Source organism: Ambystoma mexicanum, chromosome 2p, assembly GCF_040938575.1.
Source record: "Ambystoma mexicanum isolate Mex_15411 chromosome 2p, UKY_AmexF1_1, whole genome shotgun sequence".
NCBI lineage: Eukaryota > Metazoa > Chordata > Amphibia > Caudata > Ambystomatidae > Ambystoma > Ambystoma mexicanum.
In genome coordinates this window covers 675,347,440-675,369,567 of record NC_090923.1, presented here as the reverse complement: position 1 = coordinate 675,369,567, position 22,128 = coordinate 675,347,440, and the positions used below count along the sequence as shown (strand labels likewise).

At 51.2% G+C, this 22,128-nt stretch overlaps 1 protein-coding gene across 5 annotated transcripts in view; it reads left to right on the top strand.

The window, feature by feature from the left end:
* Window positions 1–22,128, top strand: part of SAMD4B (sterile alpha motif domain containing 4B) — a 1,200,154-nt gene that overhangs the window by 226,142 nt on the left and 951,884 nt on the right. For 4 of the 5 annotated variants that reach the window (XM_069644253.1, XM_069644254.1, XM_069644256.1 and 1 more), the window contains exon 5: window positions 20,976–21,127. In XM_069644253.1, the coding sequence (XP_069500354.1) occupies window positions 20,976–21,127 (152 nt within the window). The remainder of the gene's footprint in view (window positions 1–20,975; window positions 21,128–22,128) is intronic. The other variant, XM_069644257.1, reaches the window with a different exon arrangement.

Sequence of the window (22,128 nt, the reverse complement as noted above, 5' to 3'; positions counted from 1 at the left end):
CTTTGACTGGTGGAAGTTAAGGGGTCCCTGGACCTTCCTGTAACGCTCCCCTGGCTCCCACGGAGGCGCTGGTCTGGGTTGCTGTGGCCTCTTCAAGCGTGATGCGCAGAATTCGGACCACCGATTGAACAGGACCCCAAAATCTTGCTTGTCTGGCCCGTAGGAATATCCTTCTGCAGATGAGAAAGGGGATTAACTGTCTGATGAATAATGTGCTTGCTCCCCCTTTTCCCCCTTCGTTCTCCTCTGACTTCCTCCAAAACCCCCGGTTTAAGCTCACCTTATGGTTTGGAAGGATGAACTCTCCATCCTGCTTCTGGTGCAGTGGCGCGCGTTCGCCAGTTACTTCACTGGTTTTGAGAATGGCGCTGGCTAATCCACTTGACTTTACTGAGCGATACGCCGTAAGTATGAAGATGCAAAAGTTCAAGTGTGAGCCTCCTTTTATGTTGTCTTTTTCTGTCCTTTATGTCAGGTGCAGAACAAAGGCGATGCGTTGAGGGGTTAAATTGCCGGGGTAAAATCAGGTGAGTCAGTGATGAGGGCGACCCCTCTAAATGTCTTTATAATTCCCCAGTAATGTCTTTTGTCCTTTCCCCATAGGGGCCGGGGTGCAGTACCTGCCAGAGATGAGGCGCCAACCCGAGATGTGGAATGGCTCACCAGGAATAGCCGGTAAGTAATAGGGCTGAAAATCTGTCTTTCCTCTTGTGTTCCCTTGCTCACCTTTTGTCTCTTCTTCTCTCCCTTAGGTGCGGTGCAGAGATGTGGCGACCGGCACTGAGAGCCGCGATGGAGCCGGGCGGCGTTTCGGGAACAGGTGAGTGAAGCGCGGCGCTGCAGCGAGCAACGCTGTGCTTTTAAATGGAAGTCTTCCTTCAGGAATACTGGCTTGAAGATTACGGATGCAGGTAAGAAGGTTGAAATAGTTCTTGGTTTTCACCTTTCTCTTCTCTTATTCCCTTACAGGTGTTCCAGGTTCGAGGCGGGCGTGGCTGGAGTCCAGGTGCAGACACAGTGAGCGTTCAGCTGCTGGGATGCAGAACAACGCAAAGCACGTGTGGCTGTCCGGGTGTGGCTTAAATAGCCTTGGAAGAAGTTCCAGGTGAGTATTCTTCCACAGCCCCACCCAAGTAACAAAATAGTTCCTTCAGAAAAATAGTCCCTCCTAAGCCTCATTTGGCTTGGTTCTTCATGCAGCATGGTCTGCATCAGGTGAGTGTGCAGCATGGTCTGCTTCAGGTAAGTGCACCAAACCCTTCCCTTTATGAGCCTGGCGCCTATGGCGCCAGGACTTATGTCCAACATGAGCCTGGCGCCAACGGCGCCAGGACAGAGTCCAAAGAGCCCCTATAAAGGGCCGCTGGGCTTTTACCCAGGGGCGTGATGCCTGCTCCCGGGGATGCTGGGCCTGGCCTGGTGCTCCGGGGGTAGGCATCATGACACTTCCTGGCTGCAGTTACCTGATCTTCCCCCTTAACGCCTCCTCCTGTGCCCTGTGTTTTCTTTTTCTGGGATTCAATCCTGATAGAGGACCCCCCTCAGCGTGGCCTTAAAGCCTTCCCAGAGAGACTGCACCCGACCTCTCTAAACTAGTCGGTGATTTCCCTTAATAGCTCCTGGGAGAGATCCCCATCCCTCAATAAGAAGTCATTACAGCGCCTCCACCCTGATGCCCTCTTAGGTAATTCCCCACCACTACTCTGACCATGTCATGATCCGACCCAGGGACCGGGATGACACTGGAGTCCCTTCACCTCTGTATCAACCAGAATCAGGTCGATCCTAGTGAAGTAATTGTGGACCAGCGAGAAGAAGGTAAAGGATCTGTCACCCCCTCTGCCTGTAAAAGGGCATCTGTAAGGCCAATTTCCTGATTTGCCCTAAACCTTCTGGACGTCACTTTGCCTGGGGTGTCGCCCCTTGCCTCACCTATCCTCTTGCGGTCCCTGAGCGGGTCCAAGACCATTTTGGTCTCCCCCCACCATCCACTCGCCCGCCACGAAGAGCATCAGTTCGTTTTTAACCCACTCCCAAAATATCAACTGTCCCACATTCGGAGCATAGAGCGAGCACGCTGTAATCATTTCACAATGGAGGGAGCCCTTAATGAACAGGAAGCCCCCTTGCATTAAGGGAGCCAATCGGGCGTGTTCCCGTCCCTCCCTTGCATTAAGGGAGCCAATCAAGTCATCATTCAGCACCATAACCCGTGCCCATTCCTCCCCTTGACACCATCCTTTCCTTAGACAAGCTGAACACTGTCCCCTCAGAGGGGCAATTCTCCAAACCCCTAAACAACCCTACTCGCCCTCCCTCCCTGCAGTGGCCAGCTCCAACCTTCCCCTTCTCCCCTCAGCATCCGATCCCGGAACATTCCCTACCATGTTACAGAATAGGATCACCAGGCACTTGACGAGTCGACAGGATGACCTTCTAAAACCCCTCGCTCTCCTTGAGCCCCCTCCACACAACCCTTCAAAACCACCTCTACTTCATCCCTCGCTCTCCATGAAGACACACTCCTGCCATCCTCCTTCAAATAACCCGGTCAAGGGGCCCCTTGGTGGAGTATTAAGCTACTTATATGTGCAGGCCCCTGCCACCTTGAGTCTGTTCCTGGCGCATGCGGGTTGACCCAAAGGTCTAGCAGTCTCTCCCGAGCCTGATGCCTGGAGCAGTGAGTCTCCCATGAGTTCATCCAAGACTCTACTGATGTTACCCTCCATCGCTAGCCAGTGGTCCTGGCCATCATTTTCAAAGTTCAGTGAGAAGGGAAATCCCCAGCGATAGTCCCCCCCTGTGTCTGCCTTTTGGTAAGTGGGGCACACATTCTTCTCCTTGTGAGGGTGGAGAGATCCTGGAAAATGGCGACCTGAGCTTCGCTGTTGCTAATTGGGCCTGCCTTCCTATCCCTTTAAAAAATCCTTGTCCTTTGTTCGTAATAATGGGGCGGGCCAAATGAGCCCAGTCAATGGTGGGTTCATCCATGGCATCTCCGAAGAACTTGCAGCGCTGCTTCTGATGTCGCCCTCAGTTTTCTCCCTCCGTTTCAGGGAGTCAAAGAAACATAGGTTATTGCGCCATTCCCTGTTTTCTATGTCCTCCACTAAAGCGTGGTCTCTGCTTCCCCTCCTCTCTAAGTCCGCCAGTTTCACTCGCGTCTGGAGCTCCAAGGTGTAGGCCTGATTGGTTTCCAACCCTTGGATCTTGTCTTCCACCGAGAGAATTCTCTGGTCCATTTTGTCTAAACTCAGGTCAAGGGCTGATCTGATGCCCCTGATCTCTTCTGACTTCATGGCTGCTGGGTTGCCCTCCATGCTGGCCCCCCTGGGGGCAGAGCCTGCTCTGGCGTGTTCCCGTCCCTCAAATTGGAACCTATGCAGCAAGTCTCTCCAGCTCATGTGAAGAAGGGGTGGCGTGTTGGTGGCGACAGCCTGTGGGCCTCCCCCCTGCTCTACCTCACGACTGTGGAGCTGTCGTCTCCTGCCAGGTCTCTCCCTCTACCCTGGGGACTCTGGCTGCCTTGGGAACGGTCCACGATCGTCTGGGCGGGGCCCCCCAAACCAGGTTAGGGCCGTGCCCCTGTGGCGCACTCCTGGCTCCTTATGGGGTTGTGTCCTGTGTGCGCTGGGGGAGGCTCCCCTGTTGCATTTTCCTCCTTGGCAGAGCTTTTCAAGTAAGGCAGCGTGGGACGCCTTCCAGTCCCTGTAGTGTAGTCCCTATAGTGGGGCACTGCCTGTTCGTAGGGCTGTGCCCCAGTGTCTCCACTTCCTGCAGGCCATAAGTGCCCACTCCTATTCAATAGCGCACCACATGAGGGGTTCTCCCCGGAGGTCAGGCAGACCGCCCGTAGCTCGTGGTGGACACCTTCCTACAGGCCTCTCCTCAGTCCCCCAGTGGAGAGGACCCTGCCGCCAGCCAGAGCACCCCAGTCTGTTAGCTCCGGGTCCCTATAATGTGGCCATCAGTAGGTAGGGCCCCCACAGTCACTTGCTCCCTAGCCGGCTCCTCGCCTCGCTCTGTGGGGCTGCCCAGCAGGGTGCTGCTCTTCCCTCGGCACACCGGGCCTCCAGGCCTGTGCGTCTACCCACATCACAGGCTCCGTTCTGGGGCTGCGCCACCGCAGGCACTCCGTTGTCTTTGTTTGCCTCGCGGCTTCTCGTGTCAAGTTGCGCCGGATGGCACCTGCAGTCTTGTGGGCTGCTGGGCTGCCCTTCCGCACAATGTGTGGGCAGAGTGGCAGCGCCTGGCTCCTGCGAGCAGCTGCCTCCCTGCACACTAAGTCTGCTATGACCCGGGCCTCGTGTGTTCTTTTCAGGTTCACCGCCGCGTTCCGGGGATCACCATCTCTCCCGCCTCCACCATAGACATGGCTTACTCGACCGTCCGGACACTCGGGGCCCAAACTTAAAGCGGGTGCGCCCCCCCACCCTCTTAACCGTATTTGCCCTTCCGCATCCAGCGCCTCACAGCCCGCCCCCCCTCCCCTGATTGGCTGTGCGTTGTCCTGCATTTGCTTGGGTCTAGTGGCCGTGTTTTCCGCCTGCCCCTTTCACTGCCACAGCAGCCAAGGTCGGTGCTGCCTGGGAGCTCTGATCTGCTCCGTTTTTGACTTGTTAGGCCCTCTGGCCGTGTGTCTCCGTTTCGCTGCTCCTGTTGTCACTGTTTTCTCTTCCACATCCAGTGCCTCCCTCCTCCAGCCTCCCGGCCCGTCCCCCTGCTCCCCATCCCCACATTGGCCTGATAGTTTCACTTAGCTGAACTTCCTGGACAGCCCTCTGCCCGGCAGCCCCTGTGGCTAAGGCCCCAAGGCAAAGAGCGGCTCCAGCTTGTGTCTTCAGGTGTCGGCAGGGGAAGCCAGTGGCCAGCTGTCAACCAGCAGTGCCTAAGTAAGGTAGGAGTGGCCCGGTTTAGGGATAGATCCTCACTCTAACCTGGGAAACCTGGCCACATAGCTAACTCTCAGACTCTGGTGTGTTTTTCCTCTGTTATTTTAAATTGCATTGTGAATTAGCTCCTTTCGTCTTTTCTCTGTCGCTTCTGCTTGCGTCCTTCCCTAGTGTCCCCCTCCCTTCCTACTCCCACACCTTTTCTCTTCTCTCCATTTCCACCTACTCTTTGGTGCTTTCTATCTCTCCTATCTTTTCCAACTGCTTCTCTGTTGACTATCCTGGTCTACTCGTTAAATTTGGTTGGAAGAATTTTAAAAAGGACATCCTGGTCTCCTACCTAGGCCTCACTTGCTAAACCAGCACCTCCTCCAGGCAAACACTCACTGACCTCCTTGTTTGTGAATGGTACCGTCTTGGTCCAAGGACCTCAGGCCAACCCTCTCCTCTTTGATAGATGCTTCCTGCCCCTCTTCAATTGCCTTTCCTCTCCTGCTGTCCTCTCCCTTCCCCCCCACGCCCTCCTTGCCGCCCCCGGCTGTCTCCTCCTTGGCTATCTTGCCTCCAGATCGGGCTTCTTCTACACCTCCGCAGGGCATACATATGATTTGCATCCCTCCCTGGAAGTCTTTCAAAGACGGCAACCTTGTCCATATTGCCACTCTCAACTCTCGCTCTGCTGTCAAAAACTCCTGACATCTGCCGTCTCCTGGAAGAACTTGACCTCTATGTCCTTGGTCTCACGAGGCCTGGTTCACGGGCAGCTCTGTCAAGATCTGACACACTACTTTCGTGATGGCCACAAGATCCTCTCAGTGCCCAGATCCAACCGTTCCGGAGGGGGTGTAGCCCTAATCTTTCCTGAGTGGATCCCTGCCTCTGTCATTCCCATGCAGGCCTACGCCTCTTTTTTTGAATGCCTCATCTGCAGGCTCCCTCTCTCCTGGCCATTCCCTTACTGTGGCCACCATCTATTGGCCACCCGGTCAGATCGCCTCCTTTGTGAGTGGGCGGACCTCTCCTCTTCCCTCCTGGTCTCGACCACTCAATTCCTCCTCCCTGGAGACTTCAACATCCACCTGGATGCTTCCTGTCCGACCTCCGCGACTCTCGCTCTGTATTCTCCCCTCGGGCCCGACTCACTCTGCAGGGCACACTCTGGATGTTCTGATCTCTTCAGACCTTCCCCTTTCTATCCCTCTCAGCACTCCCCTCTCCTGGAGTGATCACTTTCTCCTTTCCTCCCAGCTAACCCTCTCCACCCCTCAGTCCAAGCCACCTCCAGCACTGCCACCCACCTTCTCGGTTATCTGACCCATGAAGCGTGTGTCAGTTGAGGCTTTCCCTGCCACTTTCTCACCCCCCGCACCCCTTTGGCTGACTCTCACCCTGACACAGCCCTCTCCATGCTCCACTGTGCTATATCTGATACTCTTCATATTCTTGCCCTTGTCATGAGGATCCGCCTGAAGCCTAAAGCCAAGTGCAACTCTTGGTAGGATTCTGATCTCATTACCCTCAAATGCAAGTGCAGGGTGGCTGATAGAGGATGTACCGGAAGCATGCTATTTCCTGACAAACTGGCCTGCTGCCTGCTCAAAGGCAATACCGGCTCTCTGTCCGCACCAAGAGGAGCTCACATCCAAGCACGTGTCTCTGCGGCATTTAACAACTCGGCCGAGCTAAAATCTGCAAGGAACTGGCCAATCCTGCTGCAGTCTCTACATCTCCTGTCCACTCCCAGGCTTTCTGCATGGCTCTGGCGTCTCATTTCATCTCCAAAACTTAGGACATCCTGTCCCCTCTCTTCCTCTCTCTACTGCATACTCCCTGCTCTTCCGCTGGCCCTTCTTCGCCCACCTGTCCTCCCTCCTTTTATTCCTTTCCCATGTTCTCCCCAGACAAGGTTTCTAGACAAGTCTGATCTTTGAAAGTCTCGTAAAAACAGGTTCACCTCTGTTCCTCCAAAACAATCAAGGACCACATTGACCGCCTGCCTCCTGCCCTGGCCGACTTCTGCAACCACTCCTACGCCACTGGAGTCTCCCCCAGCCCCCCGAAGCACTCCCTTGTGCTGCACCCCCATCTTAAGAAACCCTCCGTTGACCCGTCCTGGTCGGATAACTATTGCCCAATCTCCATCTCCTTTCGTGGGCAAACTCCTGGAAAAGCTGGCAATTTACCAGCTTAATCTTCATACTGAACCTGTTGGTTGTTTTCATGACCATCAGTCTGGCTTCAGAGATGCCAGAAGCACGGAAACTGCTCTCCTGAACATCCGTGAAGACCTGATCTCGAACCTTGATTCCAACACCCACTAAGTCCTCATCTTACTTGATCCCTCTTCTGCCTTTGACACGGTCAACCATGCCATCCTTCTCAGCCCTCTCTGTGTTAACTTGGCTATCACTGATCAAGCCCTGGCTTTGCTGACTTCTTTCCTCTGATTGACCCTCCCAGGTCCAACTTGGGTCCTTCCTCATCTCTATCTCTAGTGTTCCCCAGGGATCTAACCTCTCTCCCTGGCTTTTCAACCAATACCCGGCACTTCTTGCCCACCACGTTGCCACTCTCTGCCCCACCTTTCAGTGCTATGCGTACGACACTCGGCTCATTTTCAGGCTCCCTTCAGCCACCTGTTCTCCATCTCTCATGTCTGCCTGTCTGTCTGCTATCCATGAGTGGTGTGCCGCCAATGATATCTGCCTCAATCCCAGCAAGACTGAGATACTCCTCATCAGCACACCTGCTCCCTCCTTTCCTTTCGCTCTCTGGCCGGCCTCTCGTGGCCCTCTTCCTGCTCCCACCTGTGAGGCTAAAAACCCGGTCATCTTTGACTCCACACTCTCCCCTCACATCTGTGTCTGTAAGAAGTCACACTACCAGCTGCACCTCCTCAGAGGTATTCTTCCTTTCCTCTCCTTCCCCCCAGAAGCTAACTGTCTCTGGAGCTCTGGTTCACTCTATGCAAGACTATTGCAACAGCCTCTTTCGAAATCTTCCTGCCTCTACTCTCCGCCCTCTGCAACTCATCCAAAATAGGACTGCGAGACCCATCATTGGCCTCAAGCCCAGGGATCATATCTCTCCAGGACTGAAATTTCTCCACTGGCTCCCAGTGGCGCTGAGGATTAAGTTCAAAACCCTCTGCATTGTCTACGGCCTTCTGGGGCCTCAACACTTTCAAATCTCTCTTCCTAAATGTTTTCCTTCTTGAGCTCTTCGCTCATCTGCCTCCAACTCCATCAGGGCCAGTCGCTTCTCCAAGCAACGAGTTTAGTGGTAGATCTTTCTTCGGCTGGGCCTCCCTCCGGAACATCCTCCCTGCCTCTCTGAAAATTGAGAACCATCTCCGGTTCCTGAAATATCTCAAGACCTTCCACTTTGATTCTGCTTTCTCTCCTCCTCTCCCCTGCTGAATTCTTGACTGAATCTGGAACTGCACTGGTCACATGGCTACCCTCTGTTCTCGGGCCCAGGTCCCCTCCCCGCAGTTGCTCACCTGCACTGTCCCCGTGGCAACCCTTGTACTCTGGGGCTGTTTCTGTATCCCTACAGCCCCCTATCAGCACTCGTCTGCACTTACCTTGCACCTGCCACCAGCTGGTCGACCTTATTTATTCTTATCTTGATTTTACTTTTTATCCTTTGCACTTCACTTCCCCTCCCCATTCCCACTGCACTTGCGCGATCTTAATGTCACCTGGCCTAGTAAGATTGTTGCCTCTGTCTTCCCTCTGTTCCCCTCCCTTGCCTCGTCATGCCTTGACACACTTGTGTATAGGCACGTTATAAATGCCATATCATATCCCGGCAGCCTCCTCTGGTTCTGCTTCCTGGAGGGGGCTGTGGGAGGGATAAACGGGGGGGGCCTCAGAAGCCCTTTTCGTCCTGCAGGTTGTGTGCTCTGGAGGATTAGGCTTCCTCCATGCTCACCCTGGTGGCCGTCCCCCTCTTCCGCTAAATCAGAGGAGTCTAGACAAGTTTCGTAGCTCAATTCGTTGTGCCATGATTCTTATGGTGCTGAGCTGGTCCACCCTATTATGGTACTCAGACCTGCTGAAGGTGTCCGGTCCTCTCCACCTTCCAGTATTGCATGAGCTTTTGAGCCAGCAGATGTGCCAGGTGTTGCACCCCTCCTCTCAATTACTGAACTTGGAGCCTGGTTCCTGAGGAAATAGTGTATGGAAACCTAGGGTTATCTTAGCAAAACCTTGCTATGTTTCAGATGGCCAGGAAGGCTTACACTGACTCCTAGTAGAAGAGTAATTGAACTTGTTTCTGCTACTGGGTGTTAGAGCAGTCCTTAGATCCAGGTCAGGCTTTGCTAGACAACATTTAGTCTTTTCTGTCCTGTTAGTCCTCCTCGTGTGTCGGAGTACAATATTGTAGATCATTGGCTATCAGAGCATCTTTGGGATCCGACCACCTGCCTATCTCGCTAGCCAATCCCATTTTAAAAAGACATTTGGAGGGGCTGCTTTGTCTGCATCCCCCAGTCAATAGACCCCCCTTTGGTGGGACCTTAATGTGGTGCCGGTTGCACTGACTTATAAATCTTTTGAGCCTATGTCTACTGCAGACATTAAGCTAGTTACATGGAATGCATTCTTCTTGGTAGCGGTCATGTTTGATTGAAGGATGATCAGGATCCAGGCTCTTTCAGCCTCAGAATTATTTACTGTGTCAGAACGCATCCTTAATACTTACCCAAAATCATATCTTTTCACATCAATCAAGAAATGGTTCTTCCTATATTCTTCTCCTTGCCTTAAACAGAAGGCCAAAGGACCCTATACTTTTTAGATATCAGACGCTATCTCAAGTTTTTCTTGAATCAATCTTTGGAGTTTAGAAAGTTAAGACAGTCTATTTGTGACATTAGGGTGGTCAGCAACCGGGAGCTCAAGTTTCTAAAGCAACTATGGATTGTATCGTGCATTGTGAAATCTTGCAAAGATCAGGGAAAAGAACATTCCCAAAGGATTTACATTATCATGCAGTCAGGGCTAAGACGGCCATCACCTTCCATAGAAATGTTCCTTGGGACATTATCAGTAAAGTCGCTACATGGGCATCGCATCTGCTTTTTGCAGTCATTATAGTATGGACAAATCTGTTGTCAGATGCATGATTTGGACTGGCTGCCCTTTAGAACTTGTTTGTTTTGGTATGTATCCCTGCCTCCCAGGATGTTTTGTTGCTTTTATAATCTCACAAAAGTGTGTAATATCTGTTACACCTAAATGTCAATGCCAAATGATGTAACCTATGCATAATGTAACTAAGCTTTCTGCAAGTAACAGCGCCAAAATGCCCCTGGGCTGCCTGCGCGCTATACAAATGTAAAAAATAAAATAAAATAAAATGTGTAGGAAGGAGGACTAGATGTAGGAGTAAGAAAATATTACTCACCATAGTGACTTCTGTCCTCCTACCCGATAGCCCCATTTCGTCCATACGCCTTGCCCACAGTCCCCCATTAAAAATATATAGTTCAGGTGACCTGTCTAGAGGCTCCAGGGACTAACTGGTTTTGCCAGAAGAGCGGGAGCCCACGCAACAATTCTTCAAAAAGCCAGTACATGCTTTGATGCTGTGCTAAAAGAGCTCCGGTCCAGTCCCTGAAGACGGATGCCCAAAAATATTGAGGAAAGGGGACTGCTAAGTGTACAGAAGTCGCTATGTTGAGGAAGGTTTTGTGAGTGGGCCTCAATGCACACGTTTGCCAAAGTGTACTGCTGGGATTCCCAATCGAGGCTCAATGCTTGCTTTGGTGGGTCAGTCATCCAGAGCTTTCTTGTATAGGTGGTGTCGTATTACTCACCTCCCTCCTTCAGTAATGCATAATGCTATGAGAGTCCATCATAGATGAGGAATCCATGAGATGAAGAATAAATTACTTTCCTCAGGTATTGTATTTACTCTTACGTCCCGTCCCCTTTCCTCCATACTGTAGGTGTCCCTTCCTAGGGACGGGAGACTGAACCTTTTTCACCAGAAAAACCTTCTTCCCCTTGAAATTTAGAGGCACACGGGGGTGCGACCCTGGGAGCTGCGCTACCCAGACTACACCCACCAGCACCACTCCTCGCGTCTTTTTTCCGCGTCGACGGGAACAGGCCTATTTCACCAGCACTCCTGGATTTGGCCTTGCCATGTAATTCCATGCACTGTTCCCCAGATTCTTCTCTTATCTTTTTGTCTTTTATTTGTCATCTAGGTGCTTGATCCTCCAGCGTCGCGCTCCTTCCCGGCGCATGTCGACTTCAGTGGGTTTCAGCAGGTGCCCAGCCTGCGAGGGAAGCTTTCCCACGTCTGACCCCCCCCCCCCCGCTCTTTGCCTCTGCTGCCTTGGCCCTGACCACAGCTGGGAGGGTTGCACCGCGTGTGACTGACTCCACACACACTGATGAACAGTCTAGCCAGGTGGAGGGAACTCTTCCAAGCGTCGCCTCCAGAAGACTTGATGAGGTTTGTCCAGAAGAGATCGAGGCCCAAGAGAGGGCCGTTATTTTCAATCGCACCCCGTAAGGTCGACTCCTTCCCGAGGAAACGCCCAATCGGGAGGAACCTCTTTCTGTTACCAGCACACGCACCAAGACTAACCCATCTACTGGCCTTACGGCCGAGGGGGTCTCCGGATCCTACCAGTATCAGTGGTGCTGAGGGACCGCAATGTTCTTCTACCAGGTCAACACCCGAGGGCTTCGCCCTAGTACATGCACCATGTCTGAGGGGTTGCCTGCACGCAGCACTACCAGCGACAATGCCGAGGGCGGTACGCCGGTGATGGGCCTTATGTTCCAACATCACAAGTCTTGGGCGAGGCTGTGTCCGTAGGGCTATGCACCACGATTTTGGCACGTAGCCCGACAAAATTGCAGCAGCGACTGACAATATGGCCACTCGTCCGATGCCACTCCTAGGAACAGAGCAGGCGGGTGAACTAGTTTCAAGGTGGCACTTGTGTCAACCAGGCATGTGGCCTACGGTTTATCCATCAGCGCAGGGCAGATTCCCGCTGCTCCCCAGGCTGTGTGCTCTGGCACCAGCAGCCCCCAGCCACTCAGTCAGTATCCCCTGCCTCCTCTTCAGCCTCCGAGGACAGGTTCTTCGAAAGGATTTTGGGGCTGATGCAAACCTCCCAGATGCAGTCGGGGACTTGCTCCCTCCGGTCACTCCACTGGTGCCAATAGTCATACCTCCCATGGCTCCAGCATCACAGGCCCCAGCACAGCCCCCGCTGCCGGCTCTGTTGAATCCGCCCCCAGTTCAGCCGGTTCCGAGCCAATCTCTGCATCAGCCTCTGGCTCCTGTCTCCACACTGCAGCTCACGGCGCCTAGCTCTCCTACTCTTGCGGCAGACCAGGCGGATACAGATGAGGCGGAGGAGCCTGACACGCAGTCATCAGCAAAGGCCTTTCACGTCAGGCTTTCAGGTTTGGCAGAATATCTGTGCTTTCCTCATCCCAAGGTAGAACAACCTGATGAGGGGGTCTTGGCAGAGGTTCTCTCCCTAAGACCCCCTACCAAGACTGATATCACGATGCAGAAGGATGTTGTCGCTCTGGCCAAGTAGGGCTGGCTCAAGCCACACTCGTCCCAGCCTGTCAATCGGCGCCTTGACGCCAAGTATAGAAAGATGGACGGAATTCACTATTGCTGTCCATGCACCCCTGGCCGCATTCAACGGTGATCGATGCAATGTCACTCTAATCTAAGCCTCAGTCGTCCTCAGTGCTGCTACGCAAGGAGATGATGATCTTGGAGGCATATGGGAAAAAGCTGTACTCCAACGCCTCCCTGCACCTGCGTCAAGCCAACGCGGATGCCATGCTGGTAGCCGCTATTCAGAGGTTGTGGCGGGAAATAGACTTCCTTCCGGAACTTCCAGTGCAGGGCCAGGCACGCTCCAGGGCGGGTCTAGGAGAATCCAGGCTGGTAGCGCAGGACACCATGGGACCACAGTGGCCCACATCGATTACTCTTGCCGGGCCATTTGCATCGCCACAGACATGAGAAGGACAGCCTGGCTTCAGGCTACTAAGTTTAAATCCGACATCCAGGATCGCATATTGGACCTTCCGTTCGAGGGTAGTGACTTCTTCCACTCTAGATCTTGTTAAGAAGGATTTCTGAACTCGGTCCTGGAGGGACAGAGGTTCAGAAGGCCAGCCTAGTTTCTTGGAACAGGGTAACCTCTGGACAAGCCAGCCCAATCAGGGCAGCCATGGCGGCGGTCAAGACTAGGCCTCAACCGGGGTGAGGGTGACTGAAAGCCCGCAATGAGCACACAAAGCAAGGTCGCTTACAAATTACTCCAGACAGGTGTTATATTAAAAATAGACACATTTATTATAAGGCCTTTGTAACATCGACCATAGTAAAGAATCACGGTAAAACTCAAATAAACCAACACATCACAAGCAATACAATGTATATACAAGACCAAGGGTTCTAAGGAATTAGAAGCACGAAATATGCAGACCACCTAGATGGGGAGGAAAACGGGCAGTGCAAGTAATCGTTAGACCCAGTCCGACATCAGAGGCCACATAACTAGAAGGAAGTCGGAGCCCTACGAAGAGTGGAGCCTTGTACTCAAAAGTACCTGCACACGCGGGTGCCAACGGGCAAAGGGGAGTCTCTTCAGGGAAATCAGGCAGTTCAGAGAGGTGAACAAAAGGATGATGAACAGATCCCCGCTACTCAAGCGCAGCCTCTACTTGTGGGCAGAAGCAGGGCATGAGTGCGGAAAAAAAAGGGTTTGCTGTTTACGACAGCGATGGAAAGCCACAGGCTCCTGCGGGAGGTTGACCGGTTAGTGTATTGACTACCCACCGGTCCCCGATGCAGGCAGACCCAGGCTGCTCCGGTTCAGTTTCGGTACTGGCAGGTTCAGATGCGATCAGCAGGATGTCTAAACGCTGTGTAGATTCCGCGACAGCAGGAGTCAGGGTCGAGGGTGTCCCAGATGCAGCGAACATGCACAGGGTTGTTACCACAGCAGAGAAAATCGGCAACCGCATGTATTCCGATCCCAAAGCACACGTCTCAATTCAGACCTGGGAATGCCAAGTGTACGAATCGTGTGAGAGTGCCGAGGACACGGGATTAGCAGCAGCCAGACGGCGGTGACAGAGCAAGGTTCTTGTGTAGGCTGGTCAGTCCACTGGATGGCCCAGGGACGCTTCCGAAGGCTTACATACAGGATTTGGTGAAGATGCTGAGAATAGTTGTTCCCACTATTCTAAAGGGTTGAAGCGCCTCTGCAGACCGTCTCGTTCGATCAGAGGCCGAGTGGTCTTGCAGGACGACAGCAGTGCAGGGTGCCAAACCTTCAGCGGGTCACCAGCGATTCCTCGACTCAGCTTCTTAGTTGCAGGATACTTGGCTCCTGATCCTTTGTTCGTGGGGAGATCGACATGGTAGTGGTGTTTTCAGCCTCCTCTTATCCAACGTTCCCTTCGCGCCAAAACGGAGAGGGCCCAATGGGAGATCCGCTCACAAACACTCACACCATACGTGGACCTATCATGGACCACGGAGGTCCCAGGCATTCAGGACACTCTAGACTCTCTGGCACCCAGGATGTGTATTGGGAACAGACATCCCAGCCCACATCCTGGAGGCACACACAAGGCATGCAGAAGCCTGCGAAAGCTTTGTTTCGCGGAAAAGTGCATGACCAAATAAGGACTGCCCCGGGTTGGCTCGACCTGGGGGAAGGTGAAGGGCCAATACGGTCAGCGGACAGGAGGCCAGGCCACCCATTTGGGCCAAACGCGGAAAGCACGGTTAACATGGTGAAAAGGGGTTCAAAACACAAACGATAGCTGCCACCAGTCCCGTCCGTGACACCCTTGCACATTTCAGAAGTCCAGCGAGAGTTTCTAGGGCCTTTGGAATGACTAGAGACCCAAGAGCGCGCTAATGTAAGTTACGGTGCACTCTTCATGTTGCTCAAAAGCTGCAACATGAGGAAAGAACTAAGGGAAACTAAGTCTCCCAGCACTGACTGTCTTAAGGGCATGTCAATTTCCCCAGAAGGATTGAGCGAAAGCCCAGAGGAGTGCAGCGGAAGGCTGCGCTTCTCTGGCAAAGTCTAGATCAGGGTGTAAAACAGCAAATATTTTGGGGGTTGCCACATGGAAGGAAAATTACCTACAATTATGAAATCTTTCCTAACACATCTGACGAGGAGTTAGAGAAGAACAGCTAGCAAACTGCAAAGTGTTTATCCTGACGAAGTCCACGCCCAAGGCGTATAACCAGTCGCATCAACGCTTCGATAAGGGGTGGGTGTTTGGCGGGTTTCGGGGATTCCAGGAACGGAGGTCGAGACAACCTGACCGATTGTCTAGTCTGCACTGGTGCAAGCAACAAAAATGGAGGTGGGGAGCATGGGTCTTCACGTCCCCCTCCTCAGCAGCAGCCTCAGAGAGCAAAAAGGCCTGGTGCGTCCCTCCGGGTCCATGTGTTTCCAGTGGGGGCCGGGGTGCAGTAGTTTTGGGTGGCAGGCTAGCCTCTCAAGTGCATTTTTGGCAATAGAACTTTGCAGACCCATGGATCCTCTCAGTAGTATCCACGGGTTACCCACCTCCCTTTCCTCCTTCCTCGCCTCCTGAGACGACAACTCTTTTGGCAGCGATCTTGTCGCTCGTTGAGAGCCAGGCAGTGGAAGAAGTACCAGCCCTCCCAGAGCGGATTAGGCTTCTATTCCAGGATTTTCGCCAATATTAAGAAGAACCAGGCTGTCCTCAGAGTTGTTGTAGCTATCCACCCTCAACCTCCCTCTTCTGAAATTAAAGGTGGTTACGCCAGCACTCATTGAAGAGACACTAGACCGGGGAGACTGGATGTGCTCCCTGGATCTGAAGGACGCCTACTTACACGTCCCGATTTGGCAGCCACATCGCTGTTTCCTACTCTTCAGGATCATAGGCTGTCATTTCCAGTACACGGTTCTACCCTTTTTAGCCTCCACTCAGCCCCCAGGATATTCACCAGACTCATGAATGCCGTGGCAGCCTTCCTTAGGGCCCAGGACCACCAGGTCTACCCGTGCCTGGACGACTGGCTCATCAAGGCTAGATCCCCCAGAGGGGGTTGTCCGCACCTCCACCATGCTTATGAGTACGCTCCACGACCTGGGGTTTACTATCGACCTCAAGAAGTCTCAGCTGCAGCCCACGCAGTCTCTCACCTTCCTAGGCCTCATCTGGGATACGAGCTCCGAGAAGGTATTTAATTCGGAGGACAAGATTACAGCCATTAAGGGGGCCACAGCGCACTTCCTTACCAGACCAGTTACTTCAGCTTTGTGATACCAGCAACTGCTGGGTATCATGGCAGTGGTCCTCTTAGCAGTGCCACACACGAGGCTCCGGATGAGTAGACTGCAACTGCACTTCGCAGCCTCATGGAATCAGGAGAGGGGCTCCCAAGCAGAGCTGGTCAGCATACCGCTTTCTCTCCTCTCTGACCTCAAGTGGTGGTCCAAGGACTGCAATTTGCGGTCTCGTAGGTCATTCCGGCAGCCGACTCCGCAGCTCACCATTACTGCGGACTCCTCCCTAGATTGCTAGGGAGCCACCCTGGACAGCCAGTGTCTGGACCCGGCAGGCGTCGCATATCAATTGGCTGGAGCTCGGAGCCATTTGGCTAGCCCTCGGGTCCTTCCTCCCGCTCATCAGGGGCAGGACCGTCCTGGTCCAGACCGACCACTCCACCAGCATGTACTATGTCAACAAGCAGGGGAGTATCATATCCCCTCCGCTGTGCAACCTAGCGGTCTGCATGTGGGAATGGGCTCAGGAAAACATCTACCTCAGGGCTGTCCACCTCCCGGGGGAGTCCAACTTGGAGGCGGACAGACTCGGCAGGCTGGGTGTGGACAATTATGAGTGGCAACTGAACGACCAGGTGCTGCATGAGGTCTTCAACACATGGGGCCATCCTCAGGTGGATATATTTGCCTCCTGGAGGAACAAAGTGCAATCAGTTTACGTCTTGGCTGGAACTAGGCCCCGGCTCCCTGGGCGATGCCATGCAGATTCAATGGGAGGGCATGACGGCATATGTTCCGCCCACACCCCTGATCACCAGGGTACTCCGAGATAAAGGAGACTTGTTACCTCATCATCAGAGTGATAGTGCCTTTGTGGCCGGCGAGACTGTGGTTCTCCGAATTGCTCAGCCTCTCGGACCAACCACCCATTTACCTTCCGGTGGGCCCAGCACCCCTACTGTCCTTGCGGGGCGCAGGTTCCTCCACCCTGCTCCTCAGAAGCTAGCCCTCGCAGCCCGGTTCCTGAGCAGATCAGCTTCAAGCACCGGAACCTATCTTGGGCTAACCTGGAGATCAACCAGAGTGCTAGAAGCAAGGCCACTATGAGCTAGTACAGGAGCAAATGGAGCTGGTTCTGTCACTGGGCAGATTCTAAGGAAATCAACCTCCTGACGTGCACGCTGACGATGTACTTTCCTTGTAGGCGCACCTTGCCCACTCAGGTGTACAGGTGGACACATGTCGCACCTATCTCGCAGCCATAGGGGCCTACAGAAATTCAGCGGAGGTGGTCTTCTCTTCCAAACCGATAGTCTGGAAACATCTGGTGTGCCTGTCCAGGCTTTATCCGCCCATCAAAAAGCCACACCCTGTGTAGGACCTCAATGTGTTGCTGGGCGCCCTGGCGCACAAACTCTTCGAGCCAATGGCGTCCGCAGGCATCGGGCTGGTCACCATCAAGACAGCTCTGCTAGAAGGTCTCTCATCCGCTCAGTCAGCGAGATCCAGGCTCTGGTGTCTTCAGAACCCTATACCACTTTCCACAGGGATAAGGTGGTCCTGCGGACTCACCCGGCGTTCCTACCTATGGTACCCTCTGCGTTTCATCTAAACGAGGAAATGGTCCTACCTACATTCTTCGCTGACCCCAAGGACGAGGTTTAGAGAGTGGCTTCGAGAGTCTTGCACTGTCTGGATGTCCGACGTGCTCTGAAATTCTATCTGGATAGGACCAAGGCCTTCCGTAAGTCCGGCGCACTCTGTCACATTTGGGTGCTCCAGACCCAGTTATCAGGCATCCAAGGCCTCCAAAGCAAGCTGGATGGTTGTGGCCATCAAAGAGGCCCATGAGGGCCAGCGCAAGCCGTTGCCAGCCAAAATGCACGTCCATGCCATCACATTGCAGCTGCAGGTTCTGTTGCAGGTCGTAAGCAGAGCAACTACCTGGGCCACCCCGTCTGGTTTCTACAAGCAGTACTGTTTGGACGCTGGCTCGAAGTCAGATGCGGCCTTCGGACAGGCGGTTCTAAGGCACTTGTTTTCTTAAGGAGAGTCTTCTCTCCACCCTCGGGATACATTCAGTTGTAATCGCCCATACAGTATGGAGGAAAGGGGACAGGACGTAAGAGTAATTATGTTACTCACTGTAGTGACTAACACACTCTTAGTCCCCTTTCCTCCATACGTCCCACCATCCTCCCCCTATTAATACTGATGTAATTAGGCAATGGTACATTTTGCTAACGCATCAGTGGGGACTGAGGAGTGGTGCCAGTGGGCATAGTTGGGGTAGCGCATGCTTCCAGGGCCTCACCCATGCGCGCCTCTAAATTTAAAGAGGAAGAAGGTTTTTCTGGTGAAAAAGGTTCCGTCTCCCTTCCTTAGGAACGGACGCCCATACAGTATGGAGGAAAGGGAACTAAGGGTACATTAGTCACTACGGTGAGTAACTTATTTCGAGGGGATTGTGTCCTCCGAAGTATTCCACATCTTTGACAGAGACGGTAATCACTGTCCGATGTGGAATACGTCGGAGGAACATCCCATCGAAAGAACGTTACCAGGTAAGAAAGTAACTTGTTCTGTTCCTCCCACAGATTACTCTGGCAAGTCATTTGTTCTTTAGTAAATTAGATTTATACCTAGAAAACAGATTAATTTACAATTCAGTCCAGTTGCACCCTTTGTTGTTAGCTGCATTCACATCACAAGATAACATGGCGAAAGTCCCAGAATTTAAGGCTTTTGTGGAAGAGATCATGAAAAGACAGGTTTCATGTCTTATTAGAGAAGGTTTAAATTTAGACAAAATGTGAGTTTTGCAGGTCTATCTGGCGTACAACTATGGAAAATTACGTAACGCCCTAACTGGTGGTGGTCCGACAAGTTCTTGTTCAACCTTGGTGAAAGAAATGCTACCTTTGAGAAGGATTGAGCGATGTGCAGTTGGTTTACACTTTTGACAGTGATGTCTCATTGGGACTGTATGGATTTGTGGCAATTACTGCAACTCTACCTATGTCTGGAGCCTTTTTTCAGACAACATGAATGCTGATCTGATAATGCTCACGTCATTATCCAATGCATGCCACAACCACAATGAAATTATGTGCATTCGGCTTGTCAGGAACTATGTTAAAGAATTAACCCACATAGATAACATTACAAATCTCAAAATGGATGCCAGTGGGTCACCCATTCACACAGGATGGCACACTCTGCCTGTCTGTGATGGTATTGAAAGGTGGCCTGTAATGCCACACAGAAGAATCTGGGACCGCCATCACTCAAGCAGCAGGATGTGCTGGTGTTGGAAACATAGTGGAGGTCGTTACATCAAGAGCTGGCTGTGAGATGACAAGGAGGAAGGTAAAGAGGGAAGGGAAAATAACCTTCTGGAATATAAGGCACCACCACATCCTGTAGTAAAAAACCTCTGCCTTAACTTCCTCCTTCACTTTAGTTGTAACCACTGCCGTGACATGTCCGCTTTCCTCATGTTACGTGCACCTGCTCTCACCTACCAACACCTCTTCAATCTCTGCTTCTTCCATCGTCTGCAGACTTCTCCACACGGGAGCCTCTTATTCAAGGAACCCACAATGTCAGACTGGTTTGCCCTACCATGTAGGGAGATTACCTTTTGTACTTCCAACCTGGTTTGGATTGGGTGTGCGGTTCTGTGATTGTAGTTCACAATTGTTTGGAAGTCTTGAATTGGCCATTGCTTCCAGTCTCCCCTGGGTCTTGTCGAGACTAAGGGCACTTCCTCAAAATAATCAAATAAAGACTGACTGACTTAAGTCAGAGAAGTATTGCTGAATTAATTATTCCTCCATCTCTTTCCAGGGAGTAATACCGCATGATGGTCTAGGCATAGAATGTGCATGTAAACAGGATTCACATGCTTCAGCAGACCAGTGTTAACAGTATGTGTCTTTTGTGCCTATCTATTTTAGATTTCCATTCTCTCCTCTGGGTATAGAAATAATGGAAACGCACAAGTACAGATGCCTAATAATTATAAGAGTTGCTGTGACTATGCAGTTGACGCCTAATTTTCAGTTTAAGTTAACCAGTTTTAATACTCCAGGCCAACCATTAGATGGCAGATATGCATGTCAAGTCACCCTAAAACAAATATATGCACCAAAAAGAATATTACTAGTAAGTGTTGTTGGTCGTATGGCTGCATGTTGACTGTGATGCAAGTTATTCACTAGCGTGACTATTACCCCTTTCTTTGAAACCACTCGCCTACTATCCACTTTCTTAATCTACGCAGTTTTTTATTTTTTATTATGGCAGAGAGTAAACTGGATGGCAATATTGGGGTCACTTGTGTTTCAGGCTAAGGATTTTATAAGGGCAGACAAAATGTGCATGCACTTACCCCATGTATGGCATAGCATGTCTTGCAGGATGTCCATGGAATAGGATTACAATAGTCTGTATTTTGAGCTACTTGAGGTTTTTCATTTTTGTTCTCAAACTTTTCTTCCATGGTAGCTCACAACCTGTAGCTCCCCAACATTTCACATACCCAATTACTTACCAGAATCCAGCCTTAATACTTTGATGCCATGTGTAATATCGCACACATTGTGTCCTCTTAAGTGTTGGAGTGTTATCAAATTGAGGATCAGTAGCTTTAAAGCTCATACTGCAGTACCTTCTGTCTAATAGTTATGCTGAAGTTCTGGGCTATATGCCCAGAGCTGTGCTTCCCAGGGATGGGATCTTTAAGCAATGCTAATGTTTTGTTTGAAACCGCTTTTGTCTCCTGGCAGATGTCCCCTCATGGCTGAAGAGCTTGCGCTTGCACAAGTACGCTTCTCTCTTCTCACAGATGACTTATGAGGAGATGATGACACTGACGGAGAAGCACCTGGAGTCTCAGGTGAGCCGGGATTCACTTGGAAGACACGGCATTAACCAACATGCAAGTTACAAATTCATTTACTTCTCTTTGGCAGTAAAATAATGTAGTAAATGTGTTATACCATTTTCTGCTTTTAAGTTTATATTCTTATTACTGTGTAAAGTTCCTGCTACGTCCTGTTTTGCTTTTTCTTTCTAGAAGATGCTTGTAGATGGATGCTTTTGTTTTTTACTTGTCAGTTACATTAAAAATTGCACATTTTCTTTTTTGTACACGGTCTTTGACATTTTGTTCTGCATGTCGTGCTCTGCATTCATTTTGGTTTGCTGCACTTTGTGTTTAGTAAAAGCTTTTACTTAAAAGCTTTAAAATGAAAACGCATTTTAACGGTTTTGCTTGGGATGCCGATGATGCTAATACAAGATAGTCTTAATGTCCTTATTTTAATTGTTTGTGGGTCGTCTAGCTATTCAATATTGATCTTTTGCAAAAGTACAATCAATTTGGGAGTGGAGTATTCTAAGTCACGCTTCTTAAAATGTATGTAACCTTCTGAGAAAGTGCACCTGCTTTTAAATTGAAAAAAGTCGCAAATGTATGCTATTAAGCTCATTAAAATGGACTTGCAGAGCATTTAGGCAAACACAGGTGACCTGCAAGAAACATGTGTGCACCTGCAATACTGGAGCCATATTATCCGTTAGTGGAAAGCAGAATATTTTACTAAATATATTTGGAGCTGCAAATCCGACTGATATTTAAACAGAAATTTTGCAATCCTACGTTTCTGTTCCCTCTTATACATGAGCGACATTTTGCGGTCTTTTTTTGTTGTCACATGAAAGTTTAATTAACACATCTACTATTTCTACTCTAAAATGACTCCTCCATAAATATACCACTTTATTATCCTGTCGTCATAAATTAATCTTTATATGGGGGTATTCAAAATGTTCTTTCCGGCGTTTAGAGCAGGGACCCGTCGTGCATATTTGGACCCAGCATATTGGTCGCTATGTGAAGTGCTTGAGGCAAAGGTCATCATTAACCTGAATTGAAAA